General features: G+C 57.3%; 1 protein-coding gene across 1 annotated transcript in view; it reads left to right on the top strand.

The window, feature by feature from the left end:
- The first annotated feature begins 6,726 nt into the window (after positions 1–6,726).
- The window catches only part of PPARGC1B (PPARG coactivator 1 beta), a 51,683-nt gene continuing 34,279 nt past the window's right edge, over positions 6,727–24,130 (top strand). Inside the window, exon 1 of the mRNA XM_065029471.1 lies at positions 6,727–6,916. Within this exon, the coding sequence (XP_064885543.1) occupies positions 6,833–6,916 (84 nt within the window). The 5' untranslated portion in view covers positions 6,727–6,832. The remainder of the gene's footprint in view (positions 6,917–24,130) is intronic.

Raw genomic sequence — 24,130 nt, 5'->3', positions numbered from 1 at the left:
AAACATTTTGGGAATGAAAAAATCTCACTCTCTGAGTGCGGTACGGTTTAACAGTTTGATGGGGGATGCCGCACACTGATTGTACAGATCAGGAAACAGAGACACTGCCCTGCGGAGCTTGCTGTTATCTGCTCCACCAGGGAAGGGAGAAGGCACTGCCGCACATTGCTTTGTTCCTTTTATCCTGGTCCTTTTCCTACCTTTCTAGGATGGCCAATTTTCCAAACTCTGCTTTATCCCATCCCTGCAGCTTCCTTTCTAGTGTTACCAGCATCGCTAATAATAATAGCTCTGAATTCTCCTCACCTGGAGCTTGTTCGGTGGCAATGGGCGCTGTGCAGCCTCGTCGCATCTTTCTGCGTCTCCATTCAGTTTGCAGCTGTGCATGTGCCCTTAAATACATAAAATGTGTGGGCAATCACACAACACTCCCTCTTCCCCCAGTTGTGCAATTCGGCATGCAATATCCCACCCCCTGGCTCTTTGCTCATGGGAACATCACACTGGTCCCTGCGGCAGGCGGAGTAGCCAGGTGGCTGTATTCCTTACCTCTCCGAGGAGCTGGGAGCGTGGAGAGAGCTGGAAATAGCCCTGGCTGACACAGATACCTGTGCAAAACAGCAGGGGCCTGCACTTGCCTTGGTAATTGCACACTGCATGGCGATGAGTCACCCGCAGCCCCGCTCCGGCAGGCAGCACGCGGCCTCCCTGCCTTCTGCTGCGCCGTGCCGGCAGCCTTCGCCACACTCAGCTTGGTACCGTTTGCCTGGGAAAGTGCCGCACCCCCACCCTGGGAAGGGGGGCCCAAAGCACAGGGAGTGAGCGGCAAAGATAGCAGGGAAGGGATGGGAATCCGAGCATCTTGCAGCTCTTTAAGCTCTCAAGATGCTTTCAAGTGCCAGGAAGACTGTGTGAGCTGTGATTTTGCTGCATTATTTCTGTTGCTCGCCATCTCTGCATGGGGAGCTCCTGTGTGCAGAATAACTGCTTGCAGTAAGCAGGCATTGATGCACCGCCTGGTCTGGGGGGGGACAGCCCCTGGCTGATATCGCCTGCCTGGGACCACCCTGGGACCAGCCCTCAGCACTTCCCAGAGCCTCTGAGATGGGCCCCCCTTATCTCGGCCACTGGTACAACTGTAACCGAAGCAGCCAGAGAGGGAAACCATGTGCTTGTTCACCCCAAGCTCCTCGGCCATGGCAAGAAGCCTCCACCAGCACAGCTCTCCATCCTCACCCTCCTCCCCATGGCAGGGGGCTTGAGAGATGTCTCTCTGCAGCAATTGCACTGTCAGGAGGAGATTAATAAATAATTAGCCAGCAAACTTCCACCAGGGAGCTTTGTTTCTTCTCCTCCGGTGGTGCCGCCTATTCAGAGAGTGAAAACCAGGGGAGAGCGGCTATCTCCGGGGCAGGGGGGCTAGAGGAGGTGACATTTCCCTCACCAGGCTGGCAGCTCCCTGAACTCCTCTGCAGCTGACTTCACATATCAAAGGGATGCAGGAAGGAGGAGGAGGAATGGGTGAAATCAATGAGAACCTATTTGGCGGGATAAAAGAGTGTGGTTTTATTTATAGTGCTGGCTGGAGCTGAAGTATCTCCTGCCCAGGAACATGGTGCCGAGGTGCTGAGGAAGAGCAGAACAGGACAGGGAGATGCATCAGTGCCTGCTGCCCCAGCACTCTGGCCCACAGCCCCACTAAGCCCATGGCCCCATCTCCACTGCTCCCCAAAGGGCTGTGCACAGCTCTGCGTGCTGGGCTGGCAAAGGGAGCAGGAGGGGATGCCTGCAGAGGGGTTTCTGTTCTAATACCAGCGCAGGAGTTAACTGTGAGCAAGGCAACTCACGTTTGTTCTCCCCCAGGCCCAGCCACCAGCTCTTTGCCCGTCCATCGCAGCAGCTGCGGGGTCTTTGGTCTTTGCAGAGCGCTCGCTCCTCTCGCATGGACGGCTGGTCGCCGTGTTGTGCTCAGAGGAGAGCTGGTGAGGAGGGCAGGGGTGCTGCGGGATGGGAGCCTGGGGACAGACCAGGTCAGCCTGGCTGGTGATCACCCTGGGCTGGGAGCCACGAGGTGGGGAGATGCCCACGGACAACCCTGCCAGCAATGGCTGCTTGAGGAACAGCAAGTTCTCGCTCGTCAGTGCTGGGGACCCGAAGTGGCTCCTTTTTCTGCTCATCTCCTTGGCCAGCTCTGCTGGTGCTGGGGGATCAGGACCTGCTCGGGTTATCATGGCACATCTCCAGGAGGAGGTAATTAAACAGAAACAGGAAGAGAAAACAGGGATGCCAGGACCAGACTCTGAGCAGATCCCAGGGAGAGGCAGGAGGAGTCACCCTGCATGAGGCCAGTGTCACCAAAGGAGGACGAGGTCAGTCTGGGTCTTGGTCAGCCTTCCTCCTGCCCCCCACTCCTCCTGGGAGCAGAGCAGAGGAGCGGCTGGCAGCAGGATGATGGGGATGGAGGAGACACCTGAGTTCCTGGTGCTGTGCTGCTGGGCAGGGGACGGAGGCCACGAACTGCCACCGGGAGTTTCTTCCTCCACATAAAGTGAGGTGTGGGGTGAGCTGAGCACCAGGGGCAGAAGGGGCTGGATGACCCCACTGCAGCGGAGCAGCCTGGGGAGGAGGACAGGCTGCTTCAGCTGCTGAGAGTGTGATGCTTCCGCAGACAAATGAGTCACTCAAAACGCCATAAGGAGTCAATGGGCATCCTGGTCTCCTGGCTCAGCCCACACAGCTGGTGGGCAGCATGAGCCATCGCGCAGGAGCCTCCTCTACCCTCCGCTGCACAGCCTGGCCTCTGCTGCTTGCTCTGGGAAAGTCCTGTTTGTTTCAATAGCTCATCCACAACCTCCTCTTACTTCTTTACCACATTTCTCTCTTCATAGGTTTCCTCTGCAATAACTGCATGGGTTTAGCTCCACAGCAGGCGCAAGGCTGCAGTTTTGGAGAGAAGCAGGCTGCAGAAACAGGCAGGATGGGGCCCTGTCCAACATCACCCTGCTCGTGTGCATCCCCCCAGCCTGTGGCAGAGAGCACATCACACTGAGTGTGAGCAGACGGTTGCCACCCAAGCTCATGCGGACCGAGGGCCATATCAGGGGTGCATTTCCAGAGGTTCACACCTTGCTGACCATTAAACATCATGGATCCCTCATGCCATGAACCAAAGAGGAAAAGGTGGGAGCTCCCAGGTGAACACGGCTGATTGGGAGTCAGCGGACAGAGAAAGCGTGGAGGAAAAGCGATGCTGTGTCCCTGCGCATGGTGACTTCAGGTGAAGGACAAGGCTGAGCTGGGTGCTGAGCTCGTGGAAGGGAGCCAAGCAGAGAAACTCAGTGAAACCCAGGGACGTGGCACTGCTAATCACTGCTGCCCTGTGGGGAGCGGCGCCTCACAAATGGAGATTGCTTTAGGGGAGGACACCAGGAGAGCCTTGGAGGCACCTTCCCCTTTGGCTGCCCTCAACTTACCCAAGCACCAGCTCAGAGCTCCCTTCCCCTGGGTCCCCAGCTGGAGTGGCTGCCACACAAATTCTCCCTGGGACCGCATTTAATTTTGGTGCCCAGGAGAGAGTGCCACAGCACGGGGGGCTGGTGAGGACCCACCAGAAGCTGGGGATGTTGCAACACGGAGGAGCCTCATTTGCCGCTGTTTCTCACCACCCGCGCTTCCCGGTCCTTACAACATTTTCCCATCCACAAATAGGGGCAGCTGCAACATGAAACCCAAGGCGGGAGTTTGCAGAGCGCAGGGTGTCTCCTGCCCAGCTGCCGCTCATTGGCTCCAGCCAGCTCCAGCACATATGTCCTTTGGTAGGCTAAGGGTACCTTCAAACCCTGTCCCCTTCTGACTGCTGGCCTAATGACATTATTTGTTCCCTGCTGTTTTGAAAGGGCATTTGCAGATTTTCCTGTTACATTTTACCTTGGTAATAGTATCCCCAGCCCCTCTGGGTTTAGCACCGCGTTGCTGCGGCCAGCTGCAGTGCCGCAGGGTGCTCTGGCTCCGCTGGGGCCACAGACCAGGGGTGGGCCTGGGGGGCTCGTTTCTGCCCAGCTGCAGCTCATACCTCTTTGAGTACATACATACAACGTACGCTCTATCAGCTCTCCTGCTTGGAAAGCTCAGGTTCTGGTTGAAGAGGAAAACCGTGATCACTTCATGAAACTGCACGGTCACTCTGTGCGCAGAGAAGGGTTCACGCACACGAGGAATATAACATCCTGTTCACGCCACTGCACTGGAGTACCGTGGATCAAATGCCCTCTTTACCCGCTGTGGGTATTTCTGAGGCTGCCACGTGACTGACTTCTGAGAAGGTGGAGACAATACCAGGTGAAACATCTTGTCCTCCTTCGCCTCTCTCCTGGTGCTTTTGAAGCCCTTTCTAGGAGTGTTATTTGAAACAATCCCCCCAGCAGCTCCAGGGCGCAGGGAAGTGGTGTGAACTCTGTTCTGTACGTGCAAAAACCAAAAGGCATAGAAAAATGCTTGCACTATGCAGAAGTCCAGAGCAGTCAGCAGCAAAAGTTGGAGCATGTTAACAGTGACTTGTAGCCACGTGAGCAACTGTACTTCATCCTCCGGGATCCCACAGAAACCCCAAAGTAGCGACAAGTCCAGCACTCTGAGATGCCCCTGTTCTGCTCCATCTCTGCTGCCGTCTGACCCCCTCTCAGCACAAGGGCAGCCTGACCCCGATGTCCCATCCAGTTTCGCCTGCTTGGCTGAAAGAAGCCCTAACCCATCTTTGTCCAGAGGAGAAATGGAGCAGCACAGGCTGGGCTCTGCTTTCCTCATTCTCCTCTGTGCTGCCGAGATCCTGTCCAAGCCCACCATGGGGATCACTGCACCCCACGGCCCGTGAGCTGTGCCACTCGAGGACTGTAAAGGGCTTGTCTTCTTGGGTTAGAAAGCAAGGAGAAAGGAACTCTGCTTGCACACACCAGATGGGAAAAGGTATTTCTGAAACACGTGGCTATGCACAGCTTGATTTTAGAATGTTTCACAAGTACTTCCCACGAATGGTTACTTCCTATCTGAGCACAACTGGTTTAAAGGAAATCACGAGATACTCAAACAAGAACCTCGCCTTTTGTGCAACAAATTCCTCCCAAAGGACTGCTTTGATAGTGAGGCCCTCCAGTCCTGCTTCTTCCTCTGACGGGGCAAACATCCCTCCTGTTCTCAGCGCACCTCCTGTCTCCACAGATATCAGAGCTTGCATCTTCTGCAAAGTGGAGACTAGGGGAAGAATGCATTCCAGATCACTGGCCAGCAGGATCAACTGGGGATTCAAGTCTTGGTCTGCAGGAAATTGCACGTGCCCCAGAGCAAGGAAGTTTCCTTGGCCAGGGCTGTGCTGGGCCGGCCGGGAGCCGCATCCCCGCAGCCGCCTTTCTGGGCCCAGAGCTCCCACCCACGGGAACAGAAGTTTCATAGCTGGCAGATCAGCTTGAAAAGCACCTTGGGTAACTGTTTCAGCACTTCATAAGGGTAATTAGTAATAAAGTGCTGCAGCAATGAGGAAGAGTTGGCAGCAGCTTTGTCCCAGCCCAGCTCTCACCAGCCATATGATATTACACACGCTGGGTGCTGACATGTTTTGATGCAAGGCTTGGGATCATCAGGGAAAATCCAGTGTTGCTGCATTGCGTGGTGTTCATAGCATGTACTGAACCAAAGCGGGGCTGGAGGGTATTAAAGAGTGGCTAGAAACAGCTCTCCCTTTGAAACAATAGCAAGGCAGGAACACAGACAGGCAACAAGCCTTTCCTACCAGAGGAAAAAGCACCTTCTGTTCACCCATTGGAGCCCAACACCTACATTGCTCCATATTGCTTTGCTTCATCAACCATTTACACTGATCCACCTGAAGGCACTTGAGAATCTGGAGCCGTTAAGCTGCAGGTGTTGCCACTTGCTTGGTTGTGTATCGGCTAATTCAGGCTGTAGTGCCAAACCATGCTCTTTCCCATTTAATTGCTACAGGTAAGTAAATAGAACATTCATGAGATTTTTCGTCCTGTCATTAATTATTTCTGAAAGGGCTTTTAGCATACACCTCGAAACCTGAGACAGAAAAATGATGTGCATGTCATCAAGATGCTCGCAGCAACAGTGGGATGAGCACTGAGATGAAAACGAGAGAAACCTGCAGGTCTTTTCTTTCTTGTTGCTCTTTGCTCTCAGCCACCTGGCCCCACTCCAGTGCAGAGCCACCGAGCCTGGAAGTGACCACACTGCGCTCAGGGTTTGTGTATCTCAGGATGGGATGATGTTGAGCAGTGCCCGCTGGTGCTGGGTACCCCCACTTGTAAGGGCTGGGCTCTTAAGGCGTACACAGCAGTGCTTAAAGTGGGTGCATGTCCTGCAGGAAGGTGCTTGTGCCCCATGTGTGGCTGCAAGCCCCATGGTGCACTCTGCAAGCATGGAAGTGTCCCCAGTTAAGCCTGGATGTGACCCTCTGCTCAACACGAGCACTCCGGGTTTATGTATCTCAACACGGGGTGATCTGGGGACTGTTGAGCAGTGCACTGTGATGCTGGCAGCACCCCGGGGTGCCCCCACTTCTAAGGGCGGGCACTTCTAAGCTGCGCACAGAAGTGCTTGAAGTGGGTGCGTGTCCCGCGCGTGGCCGCAAGCCCCACGGGGCACTCCCCCCGCGGCCGCCCCCTCCCGCCCCCGTCCCTCCCCCGCCGCCCTCCCCGGCTCCGCAGCCGGCGGGCGGGGGCTGCGGGCGGCTCCGCCCCGCCGGCCGCCCGGCTCCCCGCCGCCGCCGCGCCTGCTGCATGCTCGGTGCCGCCTCAGCCCCAGCCGGAGGTGGAAGATGGCGGAGCCGGGGCCGGATTGCAGCTCTCTGCTCGATGAGGATCTTTCCTCCTTCGTCTTCAGTTACCTCGCTGACAGCCAGGTAGGGCAGGCGGTGCAGGGGCTCTGCTGTCCGGCTCCGCAGCGCGGTGCAACTTGCCGGGGGGAAGGCGGCAGACTCCCCGCTTCCCGGGCACATGGAGGGGAAAAGCCGGTTCCCGCATCCCCCCTCTGGGGGAAGTGCGGGGGCCGGCTCTTACTCCAGGTGCCCGGAGGATCTGCGGGGGTCCCGTTTGCTCCACGGATGCGCAGAGGGGGAAATAAGGGGAGGGGGGAGGCGCAGAACGCGGCCGCCCCCGCAGCTCTCTCCGTGCCCGTGGCCTCGGGGCGGCTCTGGCGCGGCAGCAGCCCCGCAGCCCCGCCGGCGCTTTCAGCACCATTCGCACGTGGACTCCCGCGTCCCCCCCCGCGCGGGGAATTTGGGAGGGAGGGGGACAAGTTGATGGGTCGATCGGTTTTGGCACCCCCTCACACACCCCTTTGCAACAGCCCCCCCGCTGCAGAGGTGGGGAGGGGGACGCCGCGGTGCGGGGGGGCGCTCCGCAGGGGGCTGCGCGGTGGGGGCTGATAAGAGCCGGGCTGTGGGATGAGTCATGCCGAGCGTCAGTTACACGCATACGGGCTGGGATCTTGGGGGATGGCGGTTTGGGAACGGGGCGGGTGACAGGGAGAGGGGTCTCGGTGCTGCGAGTCAACGGCTCCAAAATGTGGATGGGCTCACTTTTGGACTGAGCTGGGTATTAAAATCAGATTAAGGCTCCTTGGCAGCTCCCGCACGATCACGAGAGCGAGCCGTGCTGGCTATAGGGCTTGCATGCTTTTCCATTTTGGGGGGTGGAAGACTGGCGCTATACAATAAGCCGGGCAGTAGCAAGAGCCGTGACTGATCTGGAGCACAACCGCACATTTTACAGTTGGATTGATGAGACTGGTGCAAGTGGGAAGAGTTTTCTGTAGTTATATATCATCTCTCCAGCCCTTCACTTTCATAACAACAGATTACAAAATAGCTTCGATTGTGAAGCTAGCACATTCATCCCAACCCTTGCTCTCTCACCTGATTGCAAACAGCAGGACCGTGTGTGTGAGGAATGGGACGGGGACTAATCCTGCTGTTTGGGTTCAAAACAAATAAGATCTCAAGGCTTCGTAAATCAGATTTGCTCCTGGTACATGTGCCAGACAGAACCAGGCAGGTCTTGCCACCAGCTAGATTGATGTGGTTGGGCGCCTCTCCTTGCACGCACCAGCTCCAGAGCCGCCCGCTTGGCACGGGACCCGGGCAGCTCGCTGGGGGCAGAGCCGGGGGGAGGTGGCATCTTTGGTTGTTAACGAAGAGCTGCTGACAGGTTGATTACAGCAGAAGGGTCAGGAAGGGTGAGAAGTAGGCCGAGAAGATTTTGTAAGCGGTTTGTGTTTTCTGATTTGGATGGATTTATTAATGCTGAGGGAACCGTCGGCTAGAGAAGAGGCAGCTGGTTGTATGGGATGGCATCCCTGGGAAGTGGCAGAAAGGCTGCGGCTCTCACCAGACCTGCTGCTCCCCGGGCAGGTGAAAGTTCCTGGCTCCTCTTCCTGCAATAACCTGCCCGTTCTCCACATGCTTAACATGAAACGAAGAGCTCATGTGATTGCAGCACACATCGCAAGGCTCGTTTCGTTTTGCTTTCTCTGTCAGCATTTGACATGCCAATTTAGGAATCTTGTTTCAAAAAGGGACTACTTAGGGGAAGAGAAAAATCCTGAGAATTGTCATCCTTCTGTGGTGCAAAACCACCATGTTGTGAATATCCCCTGCAAAATTTGGGACTGCAAAATGGCCTGCAATGAAATGAGACCATTTTTATGGCATCTCTTAAAGTATGGTTTGCTGTGCCTGAGCTCTCTTTTTGTCTCGTTCTCCCCTATGTGCACTATACTGGAGGGAGCAGTATAGGTATGGGCGCACAGTGCTAGTTTGACGTCTGCAGGGTGCATAGCGTGAAGAGCAGCAAAGGGATCTGTGCAGCCCGCTGCGGGTTCCCTCGGCAGTGCTGTGCAGCCTGTGTTTGCTCTCCCGGCCCGCGCCTGCTTCTGATAATTGCATTTCCTCTCCGTCCCGCACGCACAGTGGGGTTAAAGGCTGGGGAAAAAAGAAAAGAAAAAGAAGAAAAAAATAAAGGAAAAAAAATCCCCCCCTCCCCAGCTATGATTTGCATGGATTTGCTTAAGAAAAGCCTGAAGTTGTAAGCATGTGTTGTGCTTGTACCTTAACCTCTGATGAAACTGCAGGGAGGGCTCCAGCCGGGGCTGCTGTCACATGCCTGCGCTGTAACTCGGAGCGGGAGGCGGTCCCGGGCTGGCCGCTGACGTCTCTCCCCATTACTACTGTACGAGCCTCTGCTTACAACTGGGTTACTGACTCCTCAATGAAGCCCGAACACTGCTTCCGCGAAGTCCCCAGCGCTCCAGCACAAGATCAGATTATCCTGCGAGGCTACAATGTCAGGAGGCCACGAGATCATGAATATTAGCTGTTTCCTTCGTGGAAATCTTGAGGAACTCTGACTCCCCTCCTCTCTTCCCCACGCTTCTCCCCAGTCCATGCTTTTGCAGTAGGTTTTGCAGTTGGGTGTGTGTGGGTGCCAGGGGATTCCTTCCTCTGCAGGGGGTGAATCCTCAGAAGGGCTCTCCGGGAGATGCACGGTGAAGGTTTGACATGGTATTTGTGTCAGACAGGCTCTCGGGGAGATGCACAGTGAAGGTTTGACATGGTATTTGTATCAGTCCCTTAATTATATGGGCTTCTGCTGAGGATGCCTGCTAACCTCTATTTAAATATCGAGGCCAGCGATGGTTCACGTGGTACCTGCATTGCTACAGAAAGAAAATCAGGGTTTTTCACTTGATGTCTGCCGTTCTCCTGACAACTCCTTTTCCCTTTTTAAAAGCAAAGAAAGTGATTTGGTTTTGCTGAGATTCAAAACATGTCATTTCTAGGCCCGCGTAATCTGTTTTGTGCCACTTTTTGTCACTCGGAGCCATAAAGCTGTTTGGAGCTGGTTCGTCTGCTGGTACCAGGCGCTGGAAAGTGCCAGCCCGGCGGCTCTGCCGAGAGCACCGCGGAGTGGCCGGCAGCGCTCAGCATCCTCGCAAGAGGCAGAGACAGTTTGATCTTACAGCTTCCATTTGTTTAAGAACTCCAAACAAAGTGCAGCAGGGGAAATAAATCCCAAACCAACAAGCTGCTTCTCAGAGAGATGCTTAAAGATCACATGAACTGAAATACAATATTCTCTCTTTAACTTCTCAGCTTCCTGCTAACAGCTTAATCCATTGATGAGCGCGGGAGGCACAGTGAAGCCCCGGGTGGAAAAGCAGTCCATCAGGTGGATTGTTACTGCTGGTAGTGACGTAGGGATGCATCCCGAATTTCTGACAGTCCTCGCTGAGCAGACCGATATTCTTCTTTTACACAGCTTTTCTCTCAAAGATTTTTGGGTGTCTGGATGACTGAGGCAGCCCAGAGGCCTGTGCACAGTGTGTCTGCAGCCTGGCTGAATTGCGGCAGCTTGGGTTGAAGGGCCACTGCGTTGCGGGGGCTGGAGACCCCCTCGCTGTCTGCGGGTGGCACTGGGAGGCTGTGGCATGGTGGCATTTAGCAGAGGCCGTGCTGATACGTTTGCAAGGCGGGTGGTGGCGGTTGCTGAGGATGCCGGCAGCTGCAGCGGTGGCTGCGGGAGATGGCGAGTGTGGTGCGCTGCTGAGCCTGCCGCTCGGAGCCGGGAGAGCAGCTGCGGGGGGAAGGAGGGCTAGCCTGAAATCTGCCCCCTCAGGGAGCCCCTCCACACTCCTGCCTGCGGGCACCCCCTTGCTTTGGAGCAGATCCCCGGGTGCTCTCCACCCTGGCAGGGCTCCAGCGCTGCCCGTGCCATGGGCTTTCCTTCCTGCACATCCCTGCTCCAGTCTCGTGCCACAATGGAAAGGCACCTCTCCAACAGGTGAATAATTAAGGTCTCAACCTAGTGCCTCCGGCAAAGGGAGCTTTGTGAAGGAGATAGATCTCTCTCCCACATTAACCTTTCCAATGTCAAAAGCCTGTTTGTACTTAGAAACTCCACTTGCTCTGGCATTTCAGTGTTGTCGGTTGTCCAACGAACGATGCCCCGGGGATGCTCTTCCTGCCCCAAACCCCTTCTTGGCTTTGAGGAATGGGTCTTGCAGTGCCTGGCACGGGGCTGGAGCTGGGGATGCAGCGGCTGGTTCGTGGCAGGCGGTTTGCTGTGCTGCCAGCGTGCTGAGCCCGCCAGGCTCAGAGATTTCCCGTGGTGGGGTTGGGGTGCAGCTCATGGCAGAGCACGGGAGCCCTGTGTCCGTGTTGCCAGCAGGCAGAGTGCCAGCAAAGGCATGCTCTCCCTTGGCCAGCATGTGCCAGCACCCACAGGGGACGTCACCCATCCAGCTGGTGCGGAGGCTGAGCGGGGACAGCCCGTGTCTTCGCTGCCCAGTGCCTGCAGGGCAAACGCCACCAAAGCCACCGCTTCTGCCTGCCGATGGCCTTGGGGATGGTGTCCCCGGCGTGAGGGGCGCCATCCCTGCACAGCACGCTCAGCACAAGTGCCATGTGGGGCTCTCTGGCACAGAGGGGGCCCTGGCTCTGCTGGGACCGTGCTGTCCCCAGAGACGAGGCTGCTCTGGGACCGCGCATGTTGTACTCCTTTGCCATCACCAAGGAGCCGGGGTGAGAAGAGCCAGGGACACGAGGTGCCGGCAGGGCCTCGGTCGGCAAACGTCTTTGCTGGAGGAATCGGCTTTGGGCTCCCGTGGCAGAGCCCTGCTCCATGGCAACCCTGCGCGGGCTTAGATTTCTCGTGACTGCTTGGCAGCCTGAAGCGATTTAGCAGCGGGGGAACTTTGTACATGCCGGAGCCACCGCTGCCAGCGCGGCTGTGCCGGGATGACCGTCATGGTCCCGGCCACGTGGCATTCCTCGTCCTTGGGGGGGCACGGGCTGGGGCAGCCCCCTGCCCGCACCCCAAGAGCAGGCAGTGGGCTCCCCTGCCCACATGCTGTGCTGGGGAGGGCAAGTTCTCACCACCTGCCCGCTGCCTGGCCAACCACCCTCTGTGAGCACCTGGAAGGGGATGTTTTAAGCGGCCTCTGCTTGTAGGAATGAGCCAGAGACTAAAGGTTGAGGTTAATGGGGCGGGTGGTCAGGTGAGGTACTGACCTACTTCCAGGGGCAGCCGCACCATAGGCACGGGGTGAGCGTCCAGCCAATGTGTTTCCCTTCCCTTATCACTTGGCTGTTCTGCTTTTCAGCACTTTTCCTGAGCTCTGGCTATTTATTTATTTATTTATTTGCTGCTTTTTTTCATAATGGGAGCTTCCAAGAAACGCTGAAGGACTTTGCACAGATCTGGCTGCGCTTGGGGTCTGATCAGCCCTCTCCTTACCATGCTCCGTCTCGCTGCACCTCGCCAGGGTCAAGCTGCTGTGAATTGCTATGTTACATAGGTTTGTTTCATAATTAAGACAGGGAAATAAAAAAGCTGGAGATCTTCTTTGGCCCTGGAAGAGCTGGAAACCTCCTGGGGAGACGTCGCCCATGTGGCAAGTCTGGTATCTGCTGGTTAGGGGTGTGGAGACTGTGGCAGCCCTGGGGGGCTAACCTTTGATCCCCTCGGGGATTTAGGGAAAACGCTTTGCTTATCTTCCATCCCTGCCGCCCCCAGGCCAAGCTGGCAGCTGCTGGGTGCCTACCAAGTGCCCCCCCGTACCATCAGCTTTGTTGGGGGAGCACGATGAGGGTCCTGCTGGAGTATCACAGGAGCTTTTTATACCTGCCTGTGCGTACCCACCATTCCCATGCACCCTGCTCGCCCAGGCAGCCAAGTGTTTGCCCTCACAGCTGGGAGCAGGAGGCTCTGCCCTTGGCGAGGGGGAGCCCGTGTGATGGGGGCTGAGCCAGAGAGACCCTGGTGCGCCAGGAGGGCTGATGTGACACTTTTCCCCTCCCCGGGACAGAGCAGCACATGCTTTATATGGATGTTTTTGTGCTGAGGTGGCAGAGAATAAAACGAGTGCCTGGAGCTCTTGCCGCGGTTGCAGGGCAGCCTATCTTCACGGAGATGCATTTTCTGAATTCCTCCTCTGCACCGCTCCTGCGCCCTGCGGTCGCTGCCTGCAGCGGCAGGGAGCACGCCGGCCGAAACAGCCCCCTGTGTTCCTGTTTCAGTTTGCAGAGAGTTCATCGCCGCTATCACTTCTGCTTCCCCGGCCTTTGCTTGGGGAGGCTGCGGGACCCCATCTGACCCCAGTGTATGGGGCGGTGGGAGAGGGGTGTGGGAGATGTCATCCTTTCCCCCCGCCAAACGCTGCCTTCCCCACCTAGTCCCTGAGGAGCCCTCATTTCCTAATTTTCATGTGCATCAAGAGCAAGGAAATCCTGTGGTGGGGGGAGATGAAGGGGAGCGGGCAGAGCATCCTGGCGCAGGCGGGGGCTGCTGGGGCTGAGCTGCCGCCGGGGCAGCGTGCTGGGCTGCGCCTCGTGCGCGGAAGGAAGCCCAGCTGCCTCTAATCGTGTTTCTTCTCCTCCCTCCTGCCTGCATGAGGGGGAACTGCGGGCTTTGCTGCATGCAAGTGACAGCTGGGACCTGGTTGTCCTGCCACGAGGGGACCCACAGCCTGAGCAGCCCCAGCTGTCCCCTAGCCACAGCAGCATTCTTGCTGAGCCCTTTCTTGCTTTCTTTTTAGCCAGAGTGCCTGGGTAGGAGTTACATTATTATTTTTTTTAAGTGAAGAAAGTGCAAATGTAGCTGTGGGGTGTTTTGGGAAACGTCCCAGCAGGACACCACCATGACCCTTCACACGCACACAAGACTGATGGGGCTGAGCTCCAGTCAGCCCCGCAGCAGCCGAGCTGGCTTAGTGGCTGGTTGCCACCGGGGTAAATGGCTGTGCGTGTGCTGGGATAACGGCAAGGAACTGGAGGTGCAAAACACCGCACTCCCCTTGAAGTCTGAAGCAGGGACAGGCTCTGGCGTGTCCGTGCCCAGCCCCTGGGTGAGCACCGCGTGCCCGCAGCGGTGGGCGCGGGGCGGGCGCAGCCGCGGTCCCTCGGCTCCTCGCGCGTTTTGCTGCAGGACGGCGGCTCTGGCTGCTCGCGGGCAGTGCTGGCGGAGGGCAGGGCAGGACACCGGGGCTGCGCCGCGGTTCGTGCCAGGCGAGCACGTCGTGCCCTTTCCCGGCACACAGAGGTTGCTCACCTGGCGCCCAGCACGGCGGGACCGAACTTTGTTCCAGCTCAAGTCCCTCTCTCCTGATTTCCCGGGACTTGCACAGCCTCCGTGCGAATGTTTGCACCTTCCATGGCCCTTGGCTTCAAGTTAATTAAACTTTGCATTGCTGTCGGCTTGCTTTAAAGCGCGGCTGCTTAGCTGCTTTCGCTTCCCCTCTGCCCCGGGGTCTGTGTGAGGTGTGTGTGGCTCAGAGCCACCTTCCAGCATCTTAATGACAGGAGGATTTTTACACCTCTTGAACAGTAGAAACCCCAGAGCTTTGCATAGCTGGAGATTTAAACCAAGCAGCATCGTGTCTCCTTACAAGCCAGCTTGCACACAATCTAGCTGTGCTAATACTGAAAAGAAAAAATTGCAGATGTTTTTCTTAAAAAGGAAGTTTCTGCCTCTGTGTGGGCCCCACCAGGAGACTGACACATGTGGGGTTTGGGTGCTGAAACCCATTTCCCAGGTAACAGAGCTCAGACCTATGAGAACTGTGTGGTTTTCCCAGGCTTAAAGGTTGGATGGTATTTGAGCTTTTTTTTTTTCCTTACTTTATATTTTCTTGTTGCCATGTCCTTTTAGGAAGGAGTAAGTATGCCTATTTATATATATTTTGAAAACGAAAGCACGTGGTACATGTCCCCAGAAAGCCCCACAGTGCATGTTGTCACCCAGCTTTGGTGGGGACGCTGCTTTGCTGGTGACCAGCGACCAGCATCCCCAGCACCCCGCACCGAGCTGGGAGCAGGGGCAGCCCCTGCCCCGCAGCCTCTGCCCCGCAGCCCCGGGGTTGTTTGGGATGTGCTCATGCACTTCCAACTCCGCTCCTTCTGGCACCAGCGGCTTTGGGACATGGAAGTGGATGCAGGAGGAAGGAAACGGGCAGCTGAGCAGGGAGGGATGTCACTGGGGACTGTCGGGATGGGGAGGACTGCTGCTGCTGGGTTTATTTACTTCAGTTGACTCCTGGCTGTGCTATCAGTTGTGCTGCCTGGCCTGCCTGCAGGGATGGATTCTCCATTGCTGTGTTAGTGCATCAGAAGCTCCTGATGCCCTTCTTCCCGTTGGTGTCCGAGGGCTTGCCTGCTGCCCGGAGGAGCTGGAAACCCACCGCACATGCGGCCAAATCGAAAATAAAGGCAGATTATCGGGAGGAGACTGTCCTTGTCTCTGCTGCTCGCTTATGGCAGCGCAAGGACCTGGAAACACAGCTTTCAAGTTTCTCTCTGTATTTATGTAACCCAAACTAACTATTTTTTGGAAAGAGCCACTCTGTCGCATTTAGATGTCTAAATATAGCAGCTGCTCTGGAGGGAGGATTAGCCTGCGAGTGCCCTGGTGGGTATGGGACCTTTGTGGATGGATGTTAGGGGGAATTTAAACCTCTTTCGGTCAAGCCGGGAGGGTTATTCCCCTGCCATTACAGGGTGGGCTTGCAGCTACCCTGGGGCTGTGGGAAGCTCATGGCAGTGACTGGTGGGGCAACAGGAACCTGCTGAGATGTGAACTGCAGGGTTTTTTTTCTAAATGTCTCTGCCTTTTGAGGCCAGAGCCCAAACACGCTGTTTGGTAACGTGCCATCGCCTCCCCTTGGAGGAAGGAGCTGTGCTGAAGCACAGGAGCAGAGCTGAGCTACAGAGTGAAACCTCAGGGTCCTGCCCTGCCAAAGGGTCTCGTGGGGATGTGGCACCTCGGGGATCATTCAGGGCTGCTGGAGCAGAGCCAGTTGTGTGACACGGGCTGGGAAAGGCAAGGGAGGGCGAAGGTCCTGCTGCTTAACAGGTGTACACGGCACTGCAGGCGTCAAAGGCCTTTGAGCTCTTTTAGTGAAAGATATGGGAATGACCCTTTGAAATGCCGAGCTGAGGGATGCCCCGCTAGTGCCATTTCCCCCTGCCAGGGACATGCACTCTCCTCCTTCGCGGGCACTGGGACCCATGCACGTGGCTGAGATGTCGGCAGCAGCAGGATCCGGGCATCGTGCGCATCCCATGGACCCGCTTCTGCATACGCACAAGACTCCTCATTGCGTTTGGAGTGAGCACGAGAGCTGGGTTTGCTGAGCGGTCTGAGCACCTCGCTAGCTTGCCCACATGGCATGGTGAGGTTCCCTTGTGCCGCCTGGGATCAGCAAGGCTTGCACATTGCACCAGATTTTAATGGAAACCAAGTATCTCAGAGGTGCACACAGTGGCCTTTGCTTTTGTTTCTTGATGTCTCTGACTGCCCTGTAATGAGGATGCTGTGGGTCCCTTCCGAGGAAGCGGGGAGCTGCTGTTTGTGTCTGTATGTGCCAGTGTCCCAGGGACTCGGGGTGAGGAGCACACGGTGTGCTGCTCGAGTCTCTGCAGCACTGCTGTGTGCCCCCTCTGCTCCTCCCTGCTTTGCAGCACTGACAGCGAGAGCCTGACTGCCCAGCGCTGCTGCAGGGGCTCCCTCATCTGTCTGCTGATTCGGGCCCTGATGGAGACACGTGGGAGGATTCCTGTTGTTTGATGTGGGAAAGCAGAGGGTCTCTCAGCTATTTGAGCCTTCATCCTTGTGTTTTTCTTGTTGCTTCCCCTGCACACCATGGCTGGGGGATGCAGGCATGTGTGACCACCTCCCTGTCTCTCTGCTGCCCATCCCTGTCCCTCGCCGTGCCCTCTGCCCAGCTCAGAGCTCTGCAGCCTCCTGCCAGTGCTCAGTTGCTGTGCAGGGTCCTTTGCCATCCCACCAGGGCAGGAGCACCCCTGGGGAAGTATCAGTGAAGGACCCTGCTGTTTTGGTGATGCCCTCCTGTGGTCTCTGTTATTTGGCCGTAGGAAGGTGGAGGTGAAATAGAGAAGGTAAAAGCTGCTCATTGAAATGGGAGGAGGCAGTGCTGGAGATCTGGAGATGCGGTCAGAGGGCTTGCAGCATCCCCAGGATCCCCAAGCCGCTCCAGCAGATGGCTGCAGCCCTCCTGCCCTGCTCTAAGGAATACAAATGTGCAGTAGATACGGTTACCCGGCCCCGAGAGCAGTGTTAGCTTTCATTTAGATCGATATCCCTGCCTGCCTGCGTCTCAGGAAGCACTCAGCTGGCAACCAAAGCCCAGCCGGGAGGAGACACCCGCCAAGGCTCTGCTGCCTGCTCCAAACCTGCCTGTCTGTCTGTCCATCTGCCTTGGTACAGAGGCAGAGCCAGCACCAACCGCAGCGCCGTTGCTGTGCTGTCGGGCTCCGTCATGCGTAAAATGTAATAAATAGGGCCGTAAGCCTTTTACGAAGTCTATTTCCACTCTTGGATCCGGGATTTAATGCATGGCTGCTTAGAGAGGCTGAGGATTTCAGGGGTCAGCAAGGCTAATTGCACTGCTGGAATAAAAGTGTGCACGGCAGGATCCAGTGGGAGGGGGTGCCGGGGGTCCCAGCCGCGCTGCCGCAGCCCCGTGCTCCGCGCCAGCAGCCTGGAAAGCAGCGGCCACACGCGGTGGCCTGACAAGGGACATGGTCCCCCAGGAGCGCTCCTCGGCTGGGCACCGGTGCCTTTTGGGGCTGGGGGGATTGTATCAGTGGGGGTCATAAGCTGCAGGTGTTTGGTTCCCCGCTGCTCTGCGCTGTCCCTGGGCATCCGACTGAGCGTGACTGGCTGGAGCGCTGGATCTTAGGTTACCTGGGAGCCAGGGAAAGCCTCTGTTGGGGCTGAGGGCTGTCGTGGTGCAGGCTGGTACTGCTGGGCTTGGCTGGCCCCGGTGCCAGCTCATCCCCAGCCTGCAGTGTCTCCTTGGGCTGCAGAGAGGAGCTGAGCACCGCGAGCCGGGGTGTGAATGGATGTGTGTGCTCCGAGGTGGTGCCGCTGGGGAGACAGCCCCACCAGCAGTGGGAAAGCAGCACCAGGGCGAGAGCAGCGGACACAAATGGGGCTGGGTGCTCTGGTGATGGGTGCTCTGGTGATGGGTGCTCTGGTGCTGGGTGTGCACCCAGCCAGCGCGGGGCTGGGGCTGAGACCTGGAATGCGCTTTGTGGAGGTGTCAGAGAGGGACCGATGGGATGGGCAGGCTCCACTTCACAGGGACAACTGGCAGCCAGCACATGCCCTGTAACACAAGGAGGACCCAGATGCCCTGAAGCTCCCCGGGCTTCACCCTGTGCCAGCCGGCTGCGCGGGGCTGTGCCGCCGGCCGCGGCAGACGGAGGATGCCAGCTCCGCTCAGTTACTTTCCTGGCTGATCCCGTCATCTCCATCTCGCGCCGAGTGCTGAAGTCGTCATGGAAACCAGCGCGGTGGCAGCCTCGCCAGCAGCTCCCACATGGGATGCTCGGTCTGCGCGCCCGGCCGGCACTGGTGTGCCGTGGTGGTGGCGGGTGGCCGGCACTGCTGTGCTGTGGTGGTGGCGGGTTGCCGGCTCAGTTGGCCGCTTGCTGCTGGTCTCATTCCTTGAGGGCATCGTTCTGCTGCTGGGCTCCAGCGAGGCGAACACGCGGGCGCTTCCCTGGTGTTGTAGCAGGGCCCAATCCATTAGCATTCACCAATCCCAGAGAGAGCCTTGCAGAAAGCAAAAACGAAAAAGCGCTATAGTATTGCTATTAATAGTACCTGTTCACAAGGTTGTCTTCAGCAGCGCTGTTCCCACCTTCATCCATAATGGCCGTTGCATGGGCCTGATTCTTCTCCTTGCTGCCCAAGTGGCTTTGAGGTAACCTCAACCTCCCAGAGTGCTGCACTGCTCGCCAACGCTTCATTTGGTGGTGGAAAGAGAAGATCTGCAAACCTTTCTCTGCAGTGGGAAATGGAGTGGGATTCTTTTTCCAGGGTTATTTTTTTCTCTGGTGACCATAGCTCTGAACTCTGCTTGCCTTCTGCCTCTCCTCCCACGTCGCTCCCCTCCAGCAGGGCTGTGTCATGCCAGAGGCTTTCTCCCTGGAGCATCGCTGCTGGAAGTCCACGCTGGTGCTGGGATTTTGCTTGATCAGTAGAGGAGGCAGTGCCTGAACTTGACTACCAGGGATGGAGTATTTTCCACTTGTATTTTAGTGGGTGTTTTCTTAGGTTTCAAGCCATGGTCCTCCCTTCCCAGCATTTTCCATCTTCAGAGTTCATGCAGACTCCTGGGAGGGTGCGGGGCTTTGAAAGGGCTTTGAGGATTCGTGGATTCAGCCCACTGCTTTGAGGCAGCACCTCCTACCCCTGCCAGGGAAAGGCCTTTTTCTCCCCTTCTTGAACTCGGCAGTCACAGAGTTCCTCAGGTTCCTGGGCTGATCTGTTCCTGCCTTTAATGAGCTGCCTCATTAGAGTGTTTTTCCCTAATAACCAACCCTCCGGGCTGGGTGAGAAGTTGGTGATGTTGGACTGTAGACAACTGGAGACTTGCAGGCTGCAAAGGGCTTTTCCAGCTGCTCGCGGGGGTGCAGGATGAACACCAGCCCTCTCGTCCTGCATGGTGCTGGTGCGGCTGTGGAGGGGACAGCCACCCAAAACACCCCAAACCATGCCTCACCTGGGCTTCAGCACCGCATTTACCACACCCCCAAACTGTGGCAGTGCGGCTGAGGGGGGCGGGTTGCACTGGGGAACACATCTGCCCTTGGGGTGCAGCTAACTGGGGATACTGGGACTGAACTGCCCAGTTGCACGTTCTTCCTGCACAACGTCCTTACCCAGCGATGTGCTGCACTGGGGCTGCTCAGTGTCACCCTGCGAGCCAAAGCCGTGCGTGCTGCCGAGCGGGCATGCCTGTGCGCCTCGGGCCCAGGAGCTGCCCGCCCAGCCTTAATGACAGGTTCTGAGCTTGTTGCCTGGGTGCACGGGAGCTGGGGCAGGTGGTTTCAATGAATAGAAATGGAAATCTCCCTCCTGGGGGCCTGCTCTGTATGGAGGAGTACGCACACAGCCTGCAGCCATCCCCTCCTGCGAGCATCCCTTCTGTGGACATCGGTCCCACCTGGTCCCCCCGCAGCCTCCATGGCAGCTGCCCTGGCTGAGCAGGGCATGGGGCTGGGGGCTCTCAGGGAGATAGCTGAAAAGAAGAGAATTCAGCAGTGAATCTGGCGACATGGCAGCATTTCACGTCTACCACAGCCCGAGCTGAGCCAGACCCTGTCTCCAGGCTGTGGTTTTTAGGGTGGCAATGATGCAAAGCAGGAAGGTGCCTGGTACTGGCGCTGCTGAGGCTGCTCCATTTAAATATAGCTGACCCACTTGCTGAGCGGGGGCTGCTGGCCCCTCCTGGTGCTGTGCCTGGGGGTGCGTGCACCGGGGCTGCGAGGGGCTACACCAGCCTGGGACCATGGGGCTGGGGGTGCCGGGGCTGCAGTTGTCTGCAGCCGTTGGGTCTATAGAAGGGCTGCGGGAGTTCTCCCCTCACAGGCAGCAGGACTGCAGCCTGTGACCCTGGGAGTGCGACCAGTGTGCTTCACCAGCGCGCTGCCCACCAGGACATCAGCTTTCCCAGGGAACGAAGGAAGGACGGAAGAGCTGCAGGTGGCCCAGCAGAGGCAGGAGCAGGCAGCATTGCTGTCGGAGGGGCCAGCCTGCTGCTCGCCCAGGCGTGCCTGAGCTGCGGCAGGATTCCAGGGCAGTGCTCAAGCCCCCATCTGAAGAGGCAGCTCAGCATGCCATGGGCTTATCCTGCCTCCCAGCCATCCCCTCTCCTCCAGCCAGTGCTGGGGGTTTGGGTGCCGGAGCAGCCACGTTGCTGCTCGCCTCGGGTCTGTGCACGGGGCATGCACGTGCATGCACCGCTCAGACAGGAGCTGCGGCACACGGCGCTCGTGCCGCTCCACGGCAGGACGCCAGCGCTGGCACAGGGAGGCAGGTGCCATGAGAGTTGGGGACATGGCAGAGGGTGGCACAGGAGCCTGGCAGGGTGGCCATGGAGAGACCACGGGACTCAACCCCGTTAACCCTGCAGCAAGGTCAGGGCACCTGTCCAGGGTGCTTTCCTGAAAAGAGCTGCTATCCACACGTGGTTGCCTCTGATGGACTAGAGGGGACATGGTGTTCTTATCCGATGGCCTCCTGAGGTCCCTTTGGCTGGGTGTTTCCAGAGATGTTGTGGTTGGCACACCTGGAGAAAGGCAAGTCCCCAAGGTAGGTCACAGCAAAACACTTGCTGCGGAAAGGGAAATTAATTATAGGTGTTTTGCTGCGCTCCAAGCAACTGCAAAGGCTGATGTTTCTCCTGTTGGCCGATAAACTAATTGTAATGACAAAGCCTCAACAAAAGCAACGCAGTTAAATGCTTTCTTAATTAATAATTCTCAATAATTACTTGACGTCAATGAGCAATAAACATTTTGGAGAAAGGAAGTTGCCATTAAGTGGCTGATACCTTCGCTCCTCCAGTCGCTGCGTGTGGTTCCTGCAGCTCTGATGAGTCCCACAGAAAAGTGCAGGGAAGGCCCAGCCCAATGTTTTTAAAGGAAAACAGTAAGCAGGAAAAACGTGATTATTCACGTGTGTGTCCACAGGGAGGAGGGAAACTGAGCAAACACTCCCTGCCGAGCAGCTAGCGAGGGATGGCGGTGCCGACGGGCAGGCGCCCAGAGGGGAGGTACCCATGGGTGCCCCTTTCCTGCCCCTCCAGTGCTGCTGAGCTGCGGTGGGGTGCTGCAGCCCTGGTGCTGAGGGGAGACCTTATCACTGTCTGCAACTACCTGAAAGGAGGTTGTAGCATGGAGGGGGATGGTCTCTTTTCCCAAGTAGCAAGTGATAGGACAACAGGAAACGGCCTCACGTTGTGCCAGGAGAGGTTTAGATTGGATAACAGGAAAAAATTCTTTGCGGAAAGGGCTGTTGGGCATTGGAACAGGCTGCCCAGGGCAGTGCTGGAGTCACCATCCCTGGAGGGGTTTAAAAGGTGTTTAGACGAGGTTCTTAGGGACATGGTTTAGTGCCAGAGTGAGGTTATGGTTGGATTCGATGATCCTGAGGGTCTCTTCCACCCAAAATGATTCTGTGATTCTATATGGGGTGCTGGGGACAGCATGAAGGGCACGGCACCTTCTTGGGGAGCCCATGGTCAAGGGGTCTCTGAGGGTCCGTTTAGCATCCTGCATCCATGGAGGGTCACCTCCCTCCTGCAGGCGCCCACTGTGTGCCACCTCCTCCTCCTCCTCCTCATTCTCCTCCTTTTACTCCCCATGGCCGGAGAGCAGCATCTCCTGGTCCCAGGCCTGACAGCATCACCAGCTGCATGTGACCGGGTGGGAGCTGGGGGGACCCCGGTCCATCTGCTGTTAAGTGGAGCCTCTGGAAACCTGGCATTTGTCCTCACTGCGGTGCTCCAGGCTGCAGCACAGCGCCGGGAGGGTTAATGTTGTCATCCTCCTCCTCCTCCTCTCAGCTCCACAGCCATCTTAAAACTGATGGAGCCGGAGCTGTGCAGTCCCTGTTCCCATTCCTTTTACAGTATGGGCCGGCGGGCTGGCCAGGGAGCCCAGCCGGCTCCTCATCCGTCTGACTCCTTTCCTTCTTTGGATGTCCTCTGTGCTGGCTGCCCGGGCACTGCCACCCTCCCACGGGACCTGTGCCCCGGCGAGGGGCGATGGCCGGGGCGAGGGGCTGCCCGGGGCTGGGGGTGGCAGCCGTGGGGTGCAGTTTTTGCAGATGTTTCTCTGGGACGATGCTGGGTGTCTGCCAGGATGGATGCCAGACGGCTCCCAGGCACGGTTAGCACTTAGCGAGCCCTTTATAGCTGCAAATCCCTTGGCAGGCGTTAGCAAAATCCTCCTGCGGGGAAAGGTGGGAGCGGGTCACTGTCATTAGCTGGAGGGTGAGGAGGGGAAACTGAGGCACGGCCAGGGGACTCGAGCAGTTTAGGATGAAGGAGCCCGTTGCAGAACATCCCAGCAGGGAAGGGGACAGGGCTTCTTCCAGCTGGACAGCAGCAGAGTCTCACCTGGCACATGTCACCATCCAAAATAAGCTGTGGTCCTGGGGGGTCAAAAGTAGTGATGCCACAGGAGGCCCCTCCAGCCTGGAGACCTGCAGGCAGGGAGGGCAGAGCTGCAGGCAGACGGGCTCTGCTCCTTTCTGAGCTCTTCCCCCATCTGCCACCACTCACATCTGGACTTGAGAGTCCCGGGAGTGTTTGCTGGCGGCCGTGGGAGAGTTGCTGGAGTATGTGCTGCTGCTGTGCTGATGGACAGACAGACGCAGCCACGTCCATCAGTCGGGACGGCAGCAGCGTGTGCTCCTGGCTCTGCATTCCCAGCGCTCTGTGGCCTGTTACCCAAATACCAGCTACTGCACAAGGGTTTATGCCCCTCGCAAGCCTGGGGAAAGTAGGGGAAAGGCCTCCGGGGCGGAGCGGGGAGGCAGAAACAGAGCGTCCATGTGTCCCCTCTGCTGCTTCAGCAGATGTCAGCGCAGGGAGGAGGAGATCGTCCAGAGGTCACCTTTGGATTTTTTGGGGGTTGCTGTAAGTCTTCCTGCATAGGATGGTCCATGAGCAGAGAACAGAGTGCGAAGGGGTTTGTAGCCCCCAGAGGTACCAGGAGCTTTCTCATGCTCCTGCCTTGTGAGCCCAGACATTCCCCAAAAGAAGGATTGCTGCTGTCTTTAAGGTCTGGCTGAGGGACTGGCCAGCTCACCTCGAGCATGGAGATGTGGTGAGGACTGGACTGCTTCAGTCTTCCCAAGCTCCAAAGACATGAAACTCAGTTGGAAGATGTTGAGATTTGAGAGGCAAGGGTCAAAATATGTCCCTCATCTCTGGTCCCAAGTGAGGACTGAATGGGAATTTCAAGACTGGGCACATCCCATTGTATCCAGGGTTGGGCTGGGGGATGTTCTTAGGCATGGAGCTCCCATGGGCTTGCAGAGCCCCAGCTCCTGCCCGCTATGCTGCTGCAGGTCCCCATGGGCCACTGGCAGCAGGAATCCCCTGCAGCCCCCATAGCAGTGGTGACACTCCATGGGGGCCTGGGATCCGTTGGTTGGATGGTGACGTTTTCAGCTGCCCTGCACAAGCCCCGTGCCTTGTGCTACCTGGTCCCACATGGGGACAGCAGCCCGGGGTGTGACTG

Source organism: Columba livia, chromosome 14 (assembly GCF_036013475.1).
Source record: "Columba livia isolate bColLiv1 breed racing homer chromosome 14, bColLiv1.pat.W.v2, whole genome shotgun sequence".
In the NCBI taxonomy this organism is placed as follows: domain Eukaryota; kingdom Metazoa; phylum Chordata; class Aves; order Columbiformes; family Columbidae; genus Columba; species Columba livia.
This window is presented reverse-complemented; position numbering and strand designations above follow the sequence as displayed.